This window comes from Schistocerca gregaria, chromosome 3, assembly GCF_023897955.1.
Source record: "Schistocerca gregaria isolate iqSchGreg1 chromosome 3, iqSchGreg1.2, whole genome shotgun sequence".
NCBI classification, from domain to species: Eukaryota; Metazoa; Arthropoda; class Insecta; order Orthoptera; family Acrididae; genus Schistocerca; species Schistocerca gregaria.
The window spans coordinates 878,886,073-878,907,748 of NC_064922.1; the positions used below are offsets into that span (position 1 = coordinate 878,886,073).

Consider the following 21,676-nt stretch of genomic DNA (forward strand, 5'->3'; position numbering starts at 1 on the left):
ACGAGTTTACACGTAGAGTACAACGAGATATGAACCACGTAATGTCCCGAAAAGAAAACCACAACATGTCGAACACTACAACCATTTGGTGCTGTAGGGTCAAAAAGCATGTACTGAATTACGTACGTAGTTCTGAAGAAGTTAGGAGTATCCATGTTAACGGGTACTGAGAAATTTAGATCCTGCGAGGAAGTCAGCACTTGTTTTCTGCTGCATACATCGGTAGAGCTATCACATGGGAGCGCATAGGAAGGGAGAAGAACCGGAATCAAGTTAGATGTCGCCTGGAGGAATGACGAACTACAAAATACGACGGAAGACAAAGCAGGTATGGACATTGTACCAGTGAGTTTTACTAGAAATTTGTGATAGTGATAGTCCTTATTTTGTGAACTAGTTTTTTCCTACTGTAATCAGAATAATGTTTTCAGTAGTGTGCGTGTATCATTATTGCAAGTGATCCTCGAGATTGACACTTGTTAATATGTATAAGTAATGGAGAGTTTTCGATCATGAAAAGAAAGCTGTGTGCAAAGTGTTCCGATGCAAACTCGATACTTGTGTTCTAACGTCAGCGAGTGAAATGAACTCGACATTTTCTGATTCGCCACGTTTGTGATTCCCGGTGGGATACTTGTACGACCGTACACTCAAGAGCTTTTTCTTAATTTTTTTATTAGCATTTCAGAAATATTAGTGCTATTATATTGATAACTAGTCACACGAGGCAGCTGCATAAGCAGTTCACATCTTGTAAACAACTTCACGCAGCATTGCCACGCTGCATTGTAAACGCTTCACTAGTAGCTTCATATTAAAGGCTGAGACTCAACTTGACTGAAACCCGTGCATGAGTGTATGTGTTACAGTTTTTCTCAGAGAATAACGAAGCAATTGAAGCCGACAGGATACAGCTTAGTCACTGCAGATCTCTCAATACAGGACTTGAACCAAAGAATTAACGGTATTTTCCTCTTTACCTCATGCTCACCGTGGGGGTGGTGTGAGTTCGATGCGGTGAACATGTTTCTTGAAGCAGTTGTCATTGCTGCCGACATATGCGATGATGAGTCTACGGGTGGCACATGTGCGCCCGAGTAGGAAAGGATATAGCAGTCTCGATCTCTTCACTTACCTTTGGAAGACGCCTATCAGTCTTTGTTGCGATGTTCCGCGGTTGAAAGCAAAAATCCTCGTAGGAAATCGATGTCTGTGACTGATTTCTTCATCTTGGTCGTCCTTGTTAGAAAAGACCCCAGTAGTGGAACGGCACCAACAAACGGCTGTTAGAGGGCGTGTGCAGCCACAAGTGGTTGGCCTGCGTGCCGAAGCAGCGGTCATTAAACCGGCCGCAGGTTCGTATCCGGCGTAGCCCGCGTGTTGGTTCTAGGAAACATTACTGCGACACGCTCAGAAATCCTAACCCTTCCCGCACTCCCTCGTCTTCCCAGTAGACGCCACAGCGTCTCTCACGAGAATTTTTAGTCGTTCCCTTCCATTATACCGTAGACACCCACACGGACCAACACAAGCTTTCCACAGTTCCTTATAAGTCTTCTCCTGTAAAATACCTCGTGTCGACAGTTCCATAGTCTTACACATTCGAGGACTTAGTTACGAAGTGATTTTTTTTTAAATTATTATTTAGTCCCTTCTTCAGTAGACACAAGGGAACTTGTATAAAAGAATAACAGAATCTTCGTGATTTATCGACATTTAACTAGCGTATTCCTATTTCTCAGATTATAAATACACGGGAAAAAGATTTCTCGCCCGTCTAATCCGCTCTAAAATCTTCTGACCGAGCGAGGGGGTGCACTGGTTATCACACTGGACTCGCATTTTGGAGGACGACCGTTGAAATTTGCGTCCGGCCATCCAGGACGAGGTTTTTCGTGATTTTTCTAAATCGCTCCAGGCAAATGCCGGGGTAGTTCCTTTGAAATGGTACACGGCCGATCTCTTTTCCCCATCCTTGAAACAATCCGAGCTTGCGTCCCATCTCTGTTCCGTCTCTCGTGACCTCGATGTCAACGGGACATTAAACCCTAATCGTTCTTCTTAGATCCACATGTACACGACTGCTCTGCAGTTCAGACGTAAGTGGCTATCAGAGAGTTCATCGAACCTCATCCGAGTTTTTTCTCTACCCTTCCACTGGTTTCGCTTATTTTATTTTGATGATGATTTCTTCCGTTGTAGGTTGCCGTCAATAAGACATTTTTGCGTTCGGAGGACAAATTTGGCTATTGAACTTTCGTGGAAAGATCTCGCCGCAACGAAAAACACCTTTGTTTCAATGACTGCCACCTCAACTCACTTATCATATCGGTGATTTTTTGATGAGACAAAACGAACTGCCCTTCTTTTGACTTTTTCGATGTCCTCCGTCGATCCTGCGCCACACAGCAGTACCATAACACATGTCGGACAAGTGCAGAGTAGGCTGTACTCGATCTTTTCGTCTAAACTTGAACTTAAACATCACTGGGACTGTCACGAAACAGCTTTCAAACTCGACATTTTAGATTAATTTTCATCTCCTTCCCGTTCCCACCACAGCCTGATTCGGTCCAATGGGTTTATTACAGAAGGAGTACTTGTTTTCATTTAGCGAGTTGTAGTGTAACAAGTTCGTTTGAAATTGCTCCAGATGCTGCAAAGATACGTTAAGTTTTACATTTTACATTCTTCTTAGCCCCGTTCCCTGCCAGCGAGTGCATCTTCCCTTCCCTTGCAGCACATTTTTGTTTCTCTCAGTGAGTCCTATTTGTGCCATCCTTGGATGCAATAGTTCTAAGCAGCAGAGAGTAATGCTTCATTTTTCCATGTTTCGGCGTCTCGCAAAACATTGTATTGTATAATAACCGGGGGCCTAGAAGCGACGTAGAGGCTCCGTCCCCGCCGCAGCCACAGTGGTCCGCTACCCCACGACGACTACCTCAGTCCACTTCACCCCTCCGCCGCCCCACACCGAACCCAGGGTTATTGTGCGCTTCGGTCCCCGGTGAACCCCACATGGAACGTCTCACACCAGACGAGTGTAACCCCCTATGTTCGCATGACAGAGTAATTGTGGTGTACGCGTAGGTGGAGAACTCGTTTCCGCAGCAATCGCCAACATAGTGTATCTAAGGCGGAATAAGGGGAACCAGCCCGCATTCGCCGTGGCAGTTGGAAAACCGCCTAAAAAACTCCACAGACTCGCCGGGTCGCCGGACCTCGACAGAAGTCCGCCGGGCGGTTTCGTGCCGGGGACCAGGTGCTCCTTCCCGCCCGGAAAGCCGTGCATTAGAGCGAACGGCTAACCGGGCGGGCCTCCCAAAACATACCCCCTGTGCTAAAGTGCGTGGCGCCTTCGCAGTATTATTTCCAGATAATATGTTGGATGCGTACCGAGTTTGGTTAAAATGATGGTGTATTCCTAGGTCGAGACAATGCACATACAGATTCAGTCAGCGGTAAAAGCCACTACGTCGCCGTTATGCCATCGCCGACTGAATTGGTATTAAACACCTCCCTGTTGTAGGATACCACTGGGCTCTGATTTAGCAATATTCATTCTTTCCTTCATTATTCACTGAATGATGTTGCCACGTTTCCTGTTGACAGTCCAGATGACATCCGTCCCCGGTAGCTGAATGGTAAGCGGGACAGATTCTCAATCCTCTGGGCTCGGGTTCGGTTCCCGGCTGGGTCGGGGAATTTTCTCCGCCCACGGACTGGGTGTTGTGCTGTCTTCATCATTATCCTACCATCCTCATCGACTGCAGGTCGTCGGCAACCGGCGAACTGCTTTCTCTATTTGGGGGGGGGGGGGGGGCTCAGTCATACGATTAAATAAATAAGTCCAGATAACATAGCGTGGCTCCATTTTCAGGCAAATCAGTAGCGATGTCGTTGGAGCCAAGCCGTTCCCTGATGAGCGGGCACAGCCTGCCACTCACAGGTCGGAGGTCACGAGCTCCAGTGCCATCTCCTGGTCTCTCTTCGCACAGACATTAGCGTGTGCGGGTCTCACATAAAACACCAATTACGTGAAACTGGAAAGCGTGCAAAAAAAAGCAAAAAAAATATACCGCGTCTCTTCTCCCACGGGTCGTTATCCGCATTTTCTATGGTGTTTCGGCAGATATCTGCAATTTTATTTTTGCGACGTATAGCTGCAGCCATGCCAAACAAATACTGCACATCGCGTCAGACATACGACCACCCAGCCTGGACTGACTGAGAATCGTAGTTTGCCACTGCGTTGTTTGTATGGCAGTATTGCGTGCTGTATGTCTCTATTTACGGAGCGCTAGGGACGGTACACGTATCTGTACAAAGCTTTCTCGTCTAGAATTGCCTAATATCCTCACGACCTCAGAAAATTTCCTGAGTCCTCAAGAGGTTTGGAACTGCATCCTCATAATGGCATCCCTTCCAACTGTGCGCTGATGCTACGTAACATGAAACAATACCTACCCCCGTATTTTCGAACCAGTCACTGATGTGGCCCCGAGGACTCGTCCTGACTCCACTGCCTTACCCCTGCACACAGCTGGTGTCCGTGAACTATCCTCTCCGACGTACCTGTTCCCATTTATTGACGACACAGAGTTCCAGGCCGCCCATCGTACTCATCATTCGTCCCAACCAACCCGCGAACTACATGTAAAAAATTTCGCCGCCTGGCGTAGCCAGTTGTATCTCTCCGTCATCCATGCAACAACCCTAGCGATAATTACAGCTACACAAGCAAGGTCACTGGCGTGTTGTCTGGTAATCGGTGAGTGTGAACTGTAGCCAGTTTCGATTTCGGCGAAAAGCAGTCTTCTAGCAAAAGGATTCGTACCCGCGTGTTCTGTGTGTGATACACTGTTAACACAGTTTTACAGCTTGCGCCGGTGTGGAGAGGCCCATACGGCTGCGAGTTGTTGCGGGGTTTGCGGTGACAACACACGAGCCGAGTCAGAGGACGGAGGCGAGGGGCTCACGTAGCGTAGCAGACGCAGGCAGCTGAGAAATGATCCATGTATTAACCAGCAGCCGTCATACATACGCAGTGGCTTCGTATAATTCCGTCTCTCCGGTTCGTTCGTCGCTAACCTTGGCCCACGAATTCAAATTATCACTTGATAAATGGCGAGGTCCGTACTGGGCGGTCTTTTTGACTGTGACTGATTTGGGGGTGAGAAAGGACACGGCACTGCGCAGCCTTGGACATCGACGCAGGTGTCCAGAGGGCAGGAGTGTCACCCTGCTGTAGGAAGCGTGGAGATCGTATACCCAGAGTGAAAAGTCCACTGGGTGCGGAACGAGCTGGGAAAGCTGTGGGATCCTAACCACAAATGGAGTCCTGACGCGGATAAGTTGCATCCCCCTTGCCCAACGTGTAATCACCAGGACGCATTGCACTATGTCGCTTTGAAGAGCCAACCGTAAGTAGTCCGCTGTACCCGTTATCGCACTACACCTGACGTTAGCCGTCCAGAGATTACAGTAGCCTGCATTGTCACAGGAGATGCGTAAAAACATCCTTTATCGCCCTCGAAAACGGGCACATTCGTTGCGCATGCGTGCCTGTTAGAATGGCAGTACAGACGCTGTGTCGTCTCGGTGCGCGCGTCGCACACCTCGTTCATTGTATATGTCTATTTTACGGAGACGGTAGCTCAAATACGCATGTTGTCACTGAGATTTAGGTTTCGCGTGGTCCCCTAAATCGCTTAAGACGAATGCTGGAGTGTTTCCTTTGATAGGGCACGGCTGGATTCCTTCCTCTTCCATCTTCATTCCGAGTTTGTGCTACGTCTATCGCCCGCGCGCTGACGGTACGTTATTGTTCAGTTGTGTGTGAAATCCTATGGGACTTAACTGCTAAGGTTATCAGTCCCCAAGCTTACACACTACTTAACCTAAATTATCCTAAGGACAAACACACACACCCATGTCCCAGGGAGGACTCGAACCTCCGCGGGACCAGCCGCACAGTCCATGACTGCAGCCCCCTAGACCACTCGGCTAATCCCGCGCGGCACGGTACGTTAAAAGTGCAGCATTTAATCCTTCTTATGGAGAGCGGTCAAGGATGTACATTTTATTAAAGCGTAATACAGTGTTTTCCACTGTTGTTGTCTTCATTCTGAATACTGCTTTGGTGCAGCTCTCCACGCTAACCGATGCAGCGCAAGTCTCTTTATCTCGCATAACTCAATGTACGGCGATAGGTTACACACCTGTCTCATTCCGTCCTCAGTTGCTGCTTTCAACTCTTGTAGCTGCAGTGTGGTATCTGTACATGTTGGAGATAACGTTTCACTCCTTCTGTGTAATCACAATTTCAGAGAGTGTAGCCCATTCACATTACGAAATATTATTGTGTTATAATACTATTATTAATTATATTATAACGTACAACATTAATTTTTTGGATCTTCTGTGAAGATACTCTTCAGTGGAGCAAAAGCGTTTACCGAAAGGAAAGCTACGTAATTCAGGTTTCAACACCACGTTACCCATGAAGACAATAAACATGGCTCGAATGGGTTGGTGAAAACATTTGTATCTAGATATTTGACTTCTTTCTGCATTAATGTTCAATCTTTACAGTCTTTATAGAGGTTGGTTTAGTTTTCACATTACTTCTTCTAAGGACTTAGAGAATATATTGTGAAGCAGTTGTCAAAATATAATATTATTTTAGAAAATGTCGCTGCAGGTATGATCTACTTCCAGTTGCATAAATTTAACATTTTCTAGTGCTGATATTTCATTGTTTTGGGATGACATTTTTTGTAAATTGAGTTCTATGAGGAGTTCTGAATTGTATGTACTGGGTCTCCTCATGATTTAAAGGTGATCTTTTTGTCTTGAACCATATGGCTCTAAAGCACTATAGGACTTCACTGCTGTGGTCATCAGTCCCCTAGAACTTAGAACTACTTAAACGTGACTAACCTAAGGACATCACACACATCCATGGCCGGAGGCAGGATTCGAACCTGCGACCGTAGCTGTCGCGCGGTTCCAGATTGTAGCCCCTAGAACCGCTCGGCCACTCCGCCCGCCTTGAACCATATGTTTATGTTTTCAAATATTTCATTAACTGCCTTTTCAGTAAGATTATCGTACTACTTTCGATTCCTATACTTTCATCATCTGTAAAGAGGACAAAATTTACGTCTTCTAACAGTTATGATAAAATAAGTAGAAGAGTATTTGAGAAAGAACAGAAGACCCAGAAGAAAACCGTCTGGAACATCATGACTGGTTATTTCAAATTCTTTGTGGCTATTGCATATCCCACTTCACTCTATGAAACGAGCAAAAAATAATTCTGTAACTGAGAGCCTAGTTAGTGTTGCACTCTCGTGCCAAATGTTCAAATGTTCGTGAATTCCTAAGCGACCAAACTGCTGAGGTCGTCGGTCCCTAGACTTACACACTACTTGTACTAACTTATGCTGAGAACAACACATATGTCCCATGCACGAGGGAGGACTCGAACCTCCGGCTGGAGGGGTCGCGCAAACCACGTGGCCACTCCGCACGGGTCTCGTGCCCACATCACAGTAGAAGCAGTACCTCTGTGAAATACTGAACCAAACAGTTTGCCGCGTAGTAAAGTAGTTAGAGACTGCGAATAACAAGTCTAAAGGCGTCTTGCTCGGTGTGAGTTGTGCTTCCACTGACTGGAACACAGTTTTACCAGCGACGTCCTTCCACAGGTAATCTGCACTTTCCCCGAACTCTTTCAGTGAACGAAGACGTGAGTGCCGTCCGAGCTCGTGGAATAACTGCAGAACGCGTTTCGTGCCAGCCGAGACATTCCGCCGGGAAGCGGCTGACAGATGGCTGGCCGGTCTGTGCAGTGGCAGAGTGCGGTTCAAAACCAGTTGTGCGGCGTGGCATTCCACGGTGACCTCACCGGCTATTGCCGACCAACTCCATACTAGTCGACCGGCGGCTTCACTTTATATCGCCTTATCGTCCACCTCTTCTGCTCTCTCTGTTCCCAGCAATGGAGCGGTTCAAGGTGTATGTTACCACAGAAATTTGATTGGATCATAGAGTACAAGACCATTCCAGTTCACTTGTTGAGAGACACACAATTTCACTGCCGTGCAGCTTGTGTGAATTGCTTCGCAAATTCCTGTGTTGTAGCAACGGAGTCCTGAGACACGGCAGACTGTCACGATGATCACATTCGTCACCCATGTGTCACAACATGCAATCGTACGCTGCGTGTATTCCCGTCCAGGAAGGACATATTTATTTTCGAAAGTGAAGGACGTGGTATCGGCGAATAGATACGAAACAGCAGTGTCTTGTGCTTTTACGAAGTACGATGCAATGTGTAACGTTCCCTCTTTCTGTTTATTTAGGTTTGATTTGTTTGATTGTTATTCTTTATTTCTATTATTTGGAATCTTTTTTTTTTATTAAATTGAGCCTGAAACTTACGTAATAAATACTTCGCGTGAAGTACGATTTGCAGCATAAACAAAAATTAATTTCGGAAATGTAATCCACTGAATATTAAAAGTAAAGCTTTTGAACAACGCACGTGACTGACTAGATACATTCAGAGGGTACGTACATTCGCGTGCGAGTGGTTGCGGTCTGATGAGAAATTTTCATTGTGAAATAATTTCGTCGTAACACACTCGGAGATTGCGAACGTACATTCAGAGTAGAGGCACGTACGTTCTATCATTCCCCGTGGCCTGGGTAAAAGAATGGCAATTATTTAAATCTAAGAATATTTCTTTTGCATCGGACTAGTATTTTTATAAGAAAAAGAAGATTGCAGGTTCTGAATGTCTCGGCAAAACGAATCGGAAGTAATTTTAGCGGCCACGAAAGGAAAGTAGAGAGCACAATCACGTACCTCTATTGTTGAGCAGCGCCGTTTGGAAGATCTTCGGTTCCATCTAAAACTCGCCTTCTCTGCTTAACATAAATACTCCATAGGCATGGGAATAAGGCTTGTTGTGCGATGAAAATAATATAAAACACATCTTGCGTCTTTTAACTCATTCATTTACCACACACACACACAAACACATACACTAGTAATTAGACAGTACGACATCCCACCAGCCCATCAGAACAAAAAGTAGTCGTTCATACAAGAAATAAAAAACAAAGGGCGAAATTGTTCCTATGTCTCTCAAAGATAAAAAGTTTACCAGATATTTCTCTGGTGTATCACTGGAACAATTTTTCAGCACCTCTGCGATTAAATCACAATATTTTCAGTTCCTTTACAAATGTTCCTTCGGATGTGTACGCACGACACGGAAGTTTTCATTGTCGTCATTCTAATATACAGCCGAAGGTGGCTCATATTCGCAACTGCGAATATATTTTTGCCATTGAGCAATAAAATCCGCGGTTTCCCCCATTACACACGTCATCTTTACTCTTTTCTCCCTCGAGATACATTTTGAAGGACGTATCCATTAGTGAGGTCGAGCAAATACCATGAACCGCGGCCTCCAATGTGTGGTAAGTCGTGCAAGCACCTGCGTCTTGACAGCTGCACTTCTTGCATGTTGTCTGAAAGGACAGCGGCGTTGTGCGTGTGTGAATGCGCCCGCTCGCACTGACTCACTGAACTCGCAACAAGATTCCCTGTGTACTTCCGCACGTGCAGAGCTGGAGCAACGTGCGACTTTGTAAGAAGCCGACTTACTATATCATACGATGCAAACTGCCCTGCGCTGCGCCACATCTGTGACTATTCGACCAGCGGCAATAGCTGTATACATCGACTTAAATATCCCGTAGCGCGTGGCGGGGTGTTTATCATATCTTTCCACGTCTTGCTCCTGACGACTCGCAAATGGATCGCGGAAAACTGCTAGCCTCCTGGCTACGCTTTCTAATTTATCTTACTTCGTTCTAACTCTCGTCGGAGGTAAGGTTATAGTTTGCCGTCTGTCTTGCAACTGTAGGGAACTTTCTCATGATGTTTTTAGTAAGCCAAAGTTATCCAAAGCTCTTCTTACAGTTTTAATACAGTAGAGACCGCCTCACACGAGTGCTAAAGAGCTATACACATTCGCTGACCGGGCGTTTCTGGAGTGCTACCTACGCGTGGTTCTCCGTTAGTCGGTGGTCGGTGGTGTTAGCGATGTTCGCTGCTGTGGTCGAGTGTCCCAAGGCTTGACCACCGACTCCCTGTTGTACGTCCTCCTGGGCGGCGAATGTTCGTCAGAGATGAAGGTAACGTCTGGAGTGCACCACGGAAGTTTCAGAAGACTGCTCTTGTTCTCCACATACGTAACTGATCTAACAAATAGGGTGGGCCGCAATGTGCCACTGTTCGCTGGTGATACTGTTGTACACAGAAAGGTGTCGTCTTTGAGTGACTGTAGGAAGACGCAAGATGACTTACACAAAATTTCTAGTCGGTGTGATAAATGGCAGCTAGCACTAAATCTAGTGAAATGTAAGATAATTCAACTGAGTGGGAAAAACCCTCCTGTAATGTTTGAATACAATGTTAATGGTATGCTGCTTGACACAAACACGGTTAAATATCTAGGTTTAAATTGCAAAGTGGTATGAAATGGAAAGTGCACGTGAGGCGAGGGCGGAATAAGGGAGTACGAATCGTGGAATTCGGTTATTGGGAGAATTTTGGGTAAGTTCAGCTTATCTACAGAGGAGATCGCGTGCAGAGCACTACTGCGACCCATTCTTGAGTACTGCTCGAGCGTTCCGGATCCCCACCAGGTCGGATTCAAAAGACACATTGAAGCAAGTGAGAGGCGTACGGCTATATACGTGAAACGTAGGTTCGATCATTATGCGCATATTACGGAATCTCTAGTGCGAAGACGAACTTATTTTTATGTAAGACTGTTGAGAAAATTTAGAGGAGAATCCTACTGCCGCCAACGTACATTTCGCATAACAGACCGCGAAAACAAGTTAAGAGAAATTAAGATTCGCACAGAGGCAAATAGTTCTTTTCCACTGGCTCCAGTTGTGAGTGGAACTGGAAAGGGAATGAATGGTAGTAACACCTCCGACATGCACCATACGGTAGCTTGCAAACTTTGTATATAGATGTATGGCTCTGAGCACTATGGGACTTAACATCTTAGGTCATCAGTCCCCTAGAACTTATAACTACATAAACCTAACTAACCTCAGGACATCACACACATCCATGCCCGAGGCAGGATTCGAACCTGCGACCGTAGCGGTCGCGCGGTTGCAGACTGAAGCGCCTAGAACCGCTCGGTCATAAAGACCGGCCTGTATGTAGGTGTAGGTTGACCTTCGTCAAACTAGTTGTTAACTACGGACTCTTCAGTTTCTGGGTAAACCTTTGGACGAACCAAGAATCTCTGAAAAAGAATAATTTTACAGTAAAGTAGATTACAGTACTGCAGGGCCCATTCTTTATATTTTGGTTCATTTCTCGAAACACTATTGTTTCAATTATGAACAGATGCACTGCTGCGTTTTGGACTTGAGCGGTCGCACGAATAACAGTTTCGCAGTATCTTAGGCTGTAATGAGGGTAACTTACTGTCTCTAGTTATCACTTCGTACGTTATCTACTTGGAGTCGTAAAATACTGCTTCCGGCTTCATTCTTGTTGGCGATAATGATTCCCGCAAAGATGTAAGACGCCTCAGTTGTACACATAATGAAGCTCTCTGGCGGTTAGTACACACCTCTACAGATACGAGTTTCCCTAACTCACTTGTTGGACAGAGCAGTTGCAAAGGCTGCTAACTTCGCACTTTACCGGAAACTATGATCGACGACTCGGTAATTTATCCGAAGTTTGTCTCACTATTAATCTGTGCCAAATAAATTGCGATGCCATTTTCAACAAGCTGATTACCTCGTATTTTTCAAGCTCGTGGTCTTTGCAGTGTTAACTGTTACGAGGCGGTGCTTTCCTTCTGGCGTGGACGCTCTGCGTTGCCTCGCGCAGCAAGACGGTGTAAACACTGGTAGGCGCTGTTGTTTATATCCGCCGCATGTTTAGGTTTTCGTGTGAAGCTTTTTTGTAAATGTTTCGTGCACCTATGTGCCTCGAGGAAGTCGATTTCAGTTTAAAAATTTCGTCCTCACTTTTCACTACCAAACTTAGCACGTAGCAACACCTGTCATATACAGTGAGCTGGTGCGAGGCGTAACGTCGAGATCATGAGTGGCGATCGTAACTGAAAATAGTGGCTGGCATAGCAAAACATCTCCGTCTCCATGCATCTGCAGTCAGTGAAATCATCTTCTCAGTACACTTGATAGAGAGTCAAGCACACAATTTTCAGGGCTGCAAAAGAAATGTTAGCGGTACACTGAAATTAATATTGAATTTGATTTCTTGCTACATACGGCAACAACGAAGTATTCCGGCAAAGTTCGCGAAAGATGAAATTTCTTCTTCTTCTTTGCCTCTGCATCGGCGCGGAATCGGAATGCTTATTAACGGATTTGGCACGGTAAATTTAAAAGGTGGCCGCCATGCCCTTCCTGTCACCAGCCCGTTACCCCACGGGACCTGAATACGTGCACTGCAACCGTCTGCGTGCAGTTATTCATGTGAAAGTGAGCGAAAGTTTTCTAAGTGATTGTGAATCGTGTAATCGAGTAGGTATTTGGATGGCAGGCCTGTATTTACGTAGTGGAATTTGGGAAACCCACAGAGAGTGTATATCTGAGGGGTGAGCATTGTCTACTGCGCATGTTCTTAATATAGAGCCGGGCTAATTATGTGATTTTGGGACGACGCTGCTTGCCTACATTTTGCGGTAACAGCGAAATTTGAATGTTACACGTAATCACCTTTTTTATATTATGTACGTTTTTGCATGTTTGAGTGTTAGTAACAGCTATGGTGCATTGTGGTTGATGTTGCGGATGTAAAGAGAAGTGTATGATAGGAGGACCAATTACTTTTCATAGGTACGTACAACAAATATATAATTGTAAATTTCATATTGATAAGAGGCAATTAGTATATTGAAAAATATCGAGACACTGTGTTATAAAGTTTTGTATTATAGAGCTAATATCTGCTATTTTTTGGCCGCGTGTTTGCGAGACAAGTGCTAAATCAATTTGCAAGTGCGTTTGAGCGAACTGCCAGTCCAGTCAATGTATACATATTCGTGTTATGTTTATTCGCAGATAAAATTAATATGACAGTGTGTAGTTTGTTCAGGTTCTCAAACCGTTGTGTGTGTCTTAACCACGGGACCACGGCGCTCCTGAGCTCACATTCTCCTTGATGTTGCGTATCTTGCGCATGGGCTACTCAGTTTGTATATTTTGCTTATTTTTTCATAGTACCCTACAACTTCTTCCTGTTTTTTCGATTGATCTGTGTTCAGTTTTTCAAGGCCTATCCACTGTGCCAACTTACAACTAAATCTGAGGGGGGTGCGATGGGGAGGATCCGTTGTAAGTAGCTTTTATAATTAGATAGTTTGCTACATTAAGTGCTTCTTGTGTTCTAGTTTCCTGAAAGATGGACAAACAGTCAAAATACAGCTCCAGAAAAAAAAGGAAGAACTGCGTCCCTACAAACATATTCAAAAATGTGCCCTAACATTTCGCAGAAGAATACTTTGATCGGTTAGGCGGCGTAGATCGCTTATTTTCTGTCACAATTTCATAGTTCGAAATACGATGTTTTTAGTGACACTTCAGTAACCTATACAGTGTCATTGTAACGTAATAGAATAGAACAAAGTTTTGGCAATATAAATAAGTGCGATGGAGTACTGTTCTATGTCACATCTCTTACCGTATCAAAAAAAAAAAAAAAAAAAAAAAAAACTAAATAAAATGGAATCTGAGCTATGTTACTGTGGCGAAAAAGCACTATACCCTTGCTCTTCACATCTTCAGGCTTCAATTCCAGATATCAAATTGTTAATATGCATAGAAAACACATATACTTCTGAATGTGATGTATCTGTAACGGTGAAGTGGTAACACTCGAAATATGCTAAGCGCTTTACAGTCTAAAATGCGCCGTCCCAAAATCACGTGACTTAAGCTGCCGGAGATGGGGACAGAATACCCGTTCTGCGCCTCTGAATGCCCTCTCCATAGATATTTCAACTCTGTGCGTGAATCTCCTTGAGACCGCAGCCAGACTGGCTGGTCTAGTCGTTGATCCGCCGGGCAGATTCCATCCCGGCTCGTCTCGTCTGCGGAAGATGAAGCGTATGCTGATTTACTGAGGAACAATTTACAGCAGACATCCGCTATTTAGTTTTTCGGATTTATTTTAGTTCAGTTTGCCCATTACGGACGTTCTCACAGCAGTTCCGTTATGAAAGTTGCAGATTTAGTTAAATACCAGATAAGGCGAATAAGAGCTCTGTTGTCTGTCCCGTTAGGCGCCATTCCTGCCCCTTATTTTCAGTGAGGTTATCGTATTCGTATCGGACGCATGGCGTTCACAATTTGCGCATCTGACAAAAGTGAAGCTACAGAGTAATAAGGAGTGGCGAACAGGAACCGAAAGTTCCGATACGAAAACAACGAAACATATTTTTTGGTTAAAAACGGTTTATTGTTTCTCAAAATATTCACCTTTAAAATTTGTACACATTTGGAAGCGTTCTTTTTTTCCACGAGGAAACAAAAAGTTGTTAGGCGATAAACCAGTTGAGTGCGGGCAGTGATGGTTTAATTCCGTGTTTCACCCTGTCAAGTAAACTGTTTGACGCTCTGTGAGACAACTGGCATTGTCGTGAAGAAGAATACCGCTAGATTTTCACTTTTTTTTTTACTTCGTGGATGACGTGGAAGAAACAAGATATCTCTATATCGGTTAACCAGGGGCTCGGTCCAACTTGCAGTTTGCCCATGTGACGGCTTTCAGAGGCAACAAAACATTTATTTTCAATATTTCACACGGATATTGACCGGTTTTAAAATTTTTAAATGTTTTCATAACCTGCTCATTAAGACGTGTAATCTAATGTTGAATTTTTAACACAGTAAGGCACGTAGTGCAGCTGGAAACTTTATGTAACTTTAGGTAGCGTAAATCACGGCGCGCAGATTCCCAGACCATATTCGTCCAGTGTTCGATAATGAGCGCGCTTAGCGGCTACCAAAAAACTTTACACATGATTTCAAACTTCACCAAATCTTTTGTCGCAGGCTGCCTCCTCAAAACGATGAAAGGAAACACGTTTATTGCTTACTGCGTTTTCGCTGTTCACGTAAAACTGCAGCATCGGGCATGACGCTTCAATTTGTTACTTCTTTAGTACCAACTCTATTTTTCATGCAGTATCCACATATACTAGTGAATGTATCTTCAAAGTTATATAATTGTGGGACACCAAGTTTGGGAGATATGAAGTTAAAGTTGTACACGAAATTTTCGTTCATCGATCGAATTTTTGAGCATTTCCCTGCACCAGTGGAAACTAGTCAGTGTTGGGTCTAACTTAGGTCAAATTGTGCGGAATACATTCGAAACGGGGTTTTTCAGCAAATTGTTCATGAAAAAGCGAATGTACTGTAGTGTTCTATATGTCTGTATCTCGCGGTAAGGCCATGTATTACACTGTCCAAGTTCTTTACTAACCCTTTATAAAAGCTAGGACCACTCACTGAATTCTATAAAAGATGTGAAAAACTATCCTAGTATATCAAAGACTTCATAAAACGTTTAAAAAAAAAGATATTTGACAAAAATATTTACTGTGTAATACGAGCCAAAGTCACATGCAGAACATCTTTAATCTCGCTGGACACAGCGTCGAACTGTTTTTGAAACAACCTATAAAGTCGACATTCATGTATGCAAAGCGTCGCTGATGCAAGCACAGGCACGTGGAAATTTTGCGAAGTCCAAACGGTCTTTTCTGAACGTGATTGGTTACGAAGAGTTCAATGAAGTAAGTTAAGCCCTTACGAAATCCTAAAATTTCGTCCGATGGAAAGATCCACGTAAAATTTCAGTTTTATTTCAGTTGCAGACTATCTGCGTGTAGCAGAACAATGAAGTGACAGACATAAATACAACAGTGACAAGATTTTCTCGATTGCGACCCTTTTGAAACTTTACTCTTCAAAGTAATTTTCGTAATTTCAGTCTACAGCATACAAAAAGGGTTCTGTACCTAAAAAGGAAATGTGAATATATTAAGCTTGAATTACAAGAATGGCTAGAGGCGAAAACCTAAAATGTGTGGCAGGCTACAGCATTCTACCTTCTCCTATGCGAAAACCAGGTGGCACATTTTACAAACACAGCAGTGTGTGTCAGTGGCGCCATCTGGTGGTCGTTTGTAGGCGACCCTAGTAAAAATACGTTTCAAATAGACACGATTAACCTTTAACAGGCTGTCGCAAATATATGAAATTATTTAATGATTTTACAGACAAAATGGTGTTGGTTAGTGGTGGAGGTGAATGTGTGTGATATAAAGTGGCGTGTTTTGTCCCCTCTTTGGCCCTAGTGGAAGCGGTTGTGACTTGTTTGTGACACGCGGCAAGAGCCGGTGAAGGAGACGGTGCGCCAGTCCAGTACGCGCTGTGACGTTCGCCAGAGGGCGCGACACGTGTCCACACACACGGGCACACGACGCTGGTCCCTGTTCGACATGGCATCAGCGCGCTGCCGCCTGCGCAGGTAACACGCGTTTACTCGTACGACACGCTGCCCGCGCTGTTCCTGTCTGGGGCGTCTCGGGGTGCACCCGAGACTCGAGCGGAAGTTCACAGCCACGACAACTAATTGTTTCGCCCAGTTCCTATCAGCAACCTAGCTCGCTCTCATTACTAACGTATTCATATATACACAGTCACCGCTCACCTCTCCTGCCTCCCCCAAAACGTGACGGTGTTTTCGGCGAGCAAACAGCCGAATATTTGGATGTGTGCGTAATGTTTGCTCCATCGAGAGATTAAAGCAACTGTTTCGTATTCGTTGTAATGGAATGGTGCAATTCTTCCAACATATTTTAATAACTCCACTAAACGGAGTAGAATAAATGTAAATATTCGCTATGAAATTTTTAGCTAAAATACCGAATAAACGTGGTTCGTATGGATCCGTGCGTACTCTATGTAACACTGGAATCGCATTCGGATGCACGACGGTGCAAACCCGCGTCCAGCCATCCAGACTTACGTTTGCCGTGATTTCCTTAAATCGCTCCAGGCAGATGACGAGATGGTTCCTTTGAAAGGCCCGGGGCCAATTTCCTTCCCCATCCTTTACACAGTTACAGCTTGTGCTTCGTCTCTAATGACCTTGATGTCGACGTGACGTTAAATCCAATCTTCCTTCCTTAATGTAGTATGTAAAGCTGCACTAGTCTCGGCCGATTCTCCCTCGTATTTTGCTTAATTCCTCGCAGTTTTTGAAAATAAGGTCTAAATTGGATATTTACTGAAAGTGCCATCAGTCAGTATTGCTTATGATGCGATGTGGTTGGAATAACATAGGCATGTGATTTGACCCGGTGCATATATTTGGCCACATTCGTTCGTTGGTTCTGTGTGAAGATTGTAGTAATGTATCGCCGTGCTCATTTTATGTCCTGTTGAAGAATGCTGATAAAGTGGTAATTATCAAAGAATTAAAAGTTCCGGAAACATATCATTCGCTGCGTTTCCATAATTTCACTTGCCCAGAACGTGCTTTCAGTATTAACTGTTCATGAAATATTGGAGTCTGGAGGAGGGGTTGCCTGAGGGAAATGTATGCTTCAGTTTTCCCTGATGCAACGCGGAAGCTCAGACACCCCTATAAGGCATATGGCTGTTTTCTTCTGAAATTCTGCAAATGGGGAAAGGCACAGACTCACCTGTTTCCAGTGTAAAACCATTTTCCTTTTCTCCCCAAAACGAGGATTACAAAGTAATTTGTACGTTCGTCCTAGTTCGAATTTGACAGCATTTAGAATAATTCTGGTTCTTCCCTCGTGAAACTTCGTTTGTAGATTTTTGAAACACGTAGTTTATGTAGCAAAAAATTAGTCATGAGGATAACAATATTTTAAATTTTTGTGATTGAAGCCAGTTTGAAGAGTTCAGATTTCTTCAGTAATAGAAATTCTGAGTCTGCGGTTTGCTATTTTTTCAGATCTATTTTACAAAAAACTGAATGGAGGCAGAACGTATGGAATTTGTAACGATGTTGTAACTAAGAATCTGAAATAAGTGCCTTTGATTTCAGTAATTACGAATGCCTCTCGCAGAGCATACCTAGCCCACATCTTAAGTGACTCGTTGTAAGCGCTCAGTCAGAACATTTCTGGCGCAAGTTACTCTGCCAACGTTCGTCTATTCTGCCTCCGCTTTGTTTCTTCAACATGAAACGCACACTGTTACACAAAAATGCAATAGTCTATAGTAATTCTATTAACACTAGATTACTAAATCCCCGTAAAATTGACTAGTGCAGTACGGTATAAAACAGGACTTTTGTGCTTAACTTGGTACGCAACATACCACTGGAGATGACAATGGTAATTAAATAATGCATAACCTATAAATTATGACTTCCTTTGAACAAAACGTATAGTAACCTTTACGATGGTTTAGTAGCAACTTTCAGCTTTAGCGTTCTGTGTTTAAAAAATAGGCATAAAGCTAGAGATGCATGTGCGGCCTGGTCGGGCACAGTGAAACACTAAGTACTACGCAGCCGATGTCGCCAGTTTAGTCATCAAAATGTTCTAGTCTCGTGAGGACTGCGGTGCATGTCATGTTGTTGTTCTGGTCTTCAGTCCAGAGACTGGTTCGATGCAGCTGTCCATGCTACTCTATCACGGTTAACCGACACAATGTCAGCAGTTGACTGACTTCGTGTCACTGCTGGGTAGTAAACGGAATTTTTTGTCTCCTGTTCGCAGTGCAGGTGCGCGTTGTTAACTCACTCGATGTATGGGGAAAGATGTAATTTCATGTGAAAATGATTTGACGTATGCGAATTCTAAGCATGAATAAAGTGAGTGTGTATAGCGGAGAGGATACTGTCGTTGACTGCCGATGCGAATGCCCGTTCATTAGTGTGTTTAAAGTTAATGCCTTGCTTTGTGTGTATTGATCACCAAAAGGGAAAATATCAAGTTGTTTTGATTGTTCTCTGAAACTGAACTGCGGTGTTGTAAATACTTCAGAATTTTTCTTCAGTTATGGAGAAAACTACATATATGGGAAAAGTATTAAGAATTGCGTTTGCACCGTCAAACGTTGTACGGTTACGCATTTTACCGACGACCTTGTTTTAATTACAAGCACTGGGTTGAGAATGAAGATAAAACATAGGAAGATTCAAAGAAAGAAAATCGCACCTATTCAATGAAATAAACTGCTTTTCTTTAATGTGATGTAAATTGCGATTCCTTCTGTTACTTTCTAAATAAAGAGTTTTGGGTTTATTAAATTATAAAGTTAAAGCGCAGTTACAGCATGTCACGGTACATTAATCGATAACAGTAGTTGAACATCAGATGTCTAAGCGTGCCAACCAAAATTCTTGCACTTGGTGGCAGCTGTTGTATTTCGGCAAGGAGCTGTCTCGTCACAACACACAAACAGCTTTCAACATCTTCACCCGAGTGATTCGGTTGCATCAAATCTTCCAGTTTTTGACAGCAAAGTAACTAATATCAAAACTAATGCAAAAACAGCAAAAATTCTGCTATGTAATTTCAAAACTAGTGTGACCCAGACTTGTTTACAGTCTGACCAAAAAATTGCTTCAACTTTTTACTTGTTTTCACTCATTCATTCCGATGTCTTGGAAAACTAGAACACGACGGACGTAAGCATTAGAAATCTATAAATTTGACGATACTATGTTAACAACTTCTAATACGCGTAATGTATTAAATGAGTCTTGGTGGGGCGCCTCTTGTACAAAGCAGAGATCGTTTGCTGATAAACGCTACTGCTGCTGACGAAAATCAGGAATTAACTATGCAGATACCCCATAACTGATACTAATATACAGAAGGGCATCTAGATATGTCTAAAGCAAAGTAAATTCTTCCATAATTGTGCTGTTCTAGGCGCTGCAGTCTGGAACCGCGAGACCGCTACGGTCGCAGGTTCGAATCCTGCCTCGGGCATGGACGTGTGATGTCCTTAGGTTAGTTGGGTTTAAGTAGTTCTAAGTTCTAGTGGACTGATGACCTCAGAAGTTAAGTCGCATAATGTTCAGAGCCATTTGAACCATTTTTTCTTTCGTAACTGGCATACTGAAGTTACGTTTTGGCTGTCACTATTTGTCACCACACATACTGCAATTCGTGGTAGCGCATTTTTTGGATCAAGACGTTAAATGTTGAGTACTCAAGAAGACACTCTGAACTTTTTGCTACTACACGTGGTCGGTTTCAGCAACAGCTGTCAAGGATGACGCGCCGGACGGATATTGGGAAGTGCTACAAACGCTTCTCTGCATTCAGCAGGATGCCTGTACACGCAGTAAATGTGCCTCTACAATTTTTTTGTATGTCAGATATTTTCGGTTACCAGTTGCAGGAACAAAAGCAAAAGACATTGTAAAATTCTGCGTCTGAGGGTATTATTCTACTTATGTGGGGTCATCTAGTTCAATATTGTCGTCTTGGAATGAATGAATGATCGTATGGCATTGTTGGCCGGGAGGTCCCATGCGGGGGAAGTTCCTTTTTAGTTGGCGCCACTTCGGCGACTTGCAAGTCAGTGATAATGAAATGATGATGAACAACACACAACACCGTCATCACGAGGCAGAGAAAGTCCCTAACCCCGCCGGGAATCGAACCCGGGACCCCGTGCGCGGGAAACGAGAACACTACCGCAAGACCACGAGATGCGGACGTCGTCTTGTAATGATCTGATAGTACTGTGGTACAGACTGTTAGTCAATGACGTTGGTCGTACGTATGAAACCAGAAATAAATGACGCTGGAATATGGCGGACGGTGGAGATGGCAGAAACCTGCGGGTGTGCGGAAGGTGTGCATTGTGATCAAAGGCCTCCAACCATTAGTGGGTATCCCTGTCTTCAGTACGTTATGCTCAAGAGTGCAGCACTCGTTTTCTGTTTGGATGCTTGATAATTCTTGACAATTGGCTTTTCCTCATATTTCAGATGAGAGTAATTCCTATCCATTGCTGCAGGTAATGTATTAGACTGTCGTAACCTTCGTCCAGGTACAGCGTGTGGCGGCCGCTGTTGAGAGAACACGGCGCTGCGCTAGCGAAGCCTAGCCTAGAGTCAGCTAGTCCAGCAGCTCGTGGCCTTGCATACAGCACTGCCTTTCTCCGGCCTCGAGCAGTCCCCAGGCCGCAGGCAGTCGTCGTGCTCGCAGACTCCGGCCAGCTGACACAACGATACACCCTCATAAATTCCGAGCGAGTGCATTAACTTCGCACCCTCACATTGCTCTCCAGGTGGACATTTTATCGGGATATAATCTTTGGTGAGGCCTGTTGCTGCTTAAAAGACTAAGTAGCCTCCATTATGAGTGCTAAAAATCTAGTTCCGGTGCTCACAAAATTAACGTGTGGCGGCATTTGCAGTTTAGTGGTTGAGTGCACGTGTAGCAAGAGCTTACGACCTATAAAGTAAACGCTTCAGTTAAAACCTTCTTCTGGTAAAAGAAGGGAGGTAGTGAAGGTTGTGGCGTGCTTTTCGGACCGTTGCTAGCAGCGCTTTTGTTTAGGTGAAGTGCGAGCGGACCGC

General features: G+C 44.1%; 1 protein-coding gene across 4 annotated transcripts in view; it reads left to right on the plus strand.

Moving 5' to 3' along the window:
- LOC126354993 (zinc finger protein jing) overlaps positions 1-21,676 on the plus strand; it is a 625,696-nt gene that overhangs the window by 245,529 nt on the left and 358,491 nt on the right. Inside the window, exon 1 of one of the 4 annotated variants that reach the window (XM_050005106.1) lies at positions 16,320-16,621. The exons of the other annotated variants lie outside the window; for them this stretch is intronic. Within the exon in view, the coding sequence (XP_049861063.1) occupies positions 16,593-16,621 (29 nt within the window). The 5' untranslated portion in view covers positions 16,320-16,592. Of the gene's footprint in view, positions 1-16,319; positions 16,622-21,676 lie in introns of those variants that run through there. 4 annotated transcript variants of the gene reach the window in all.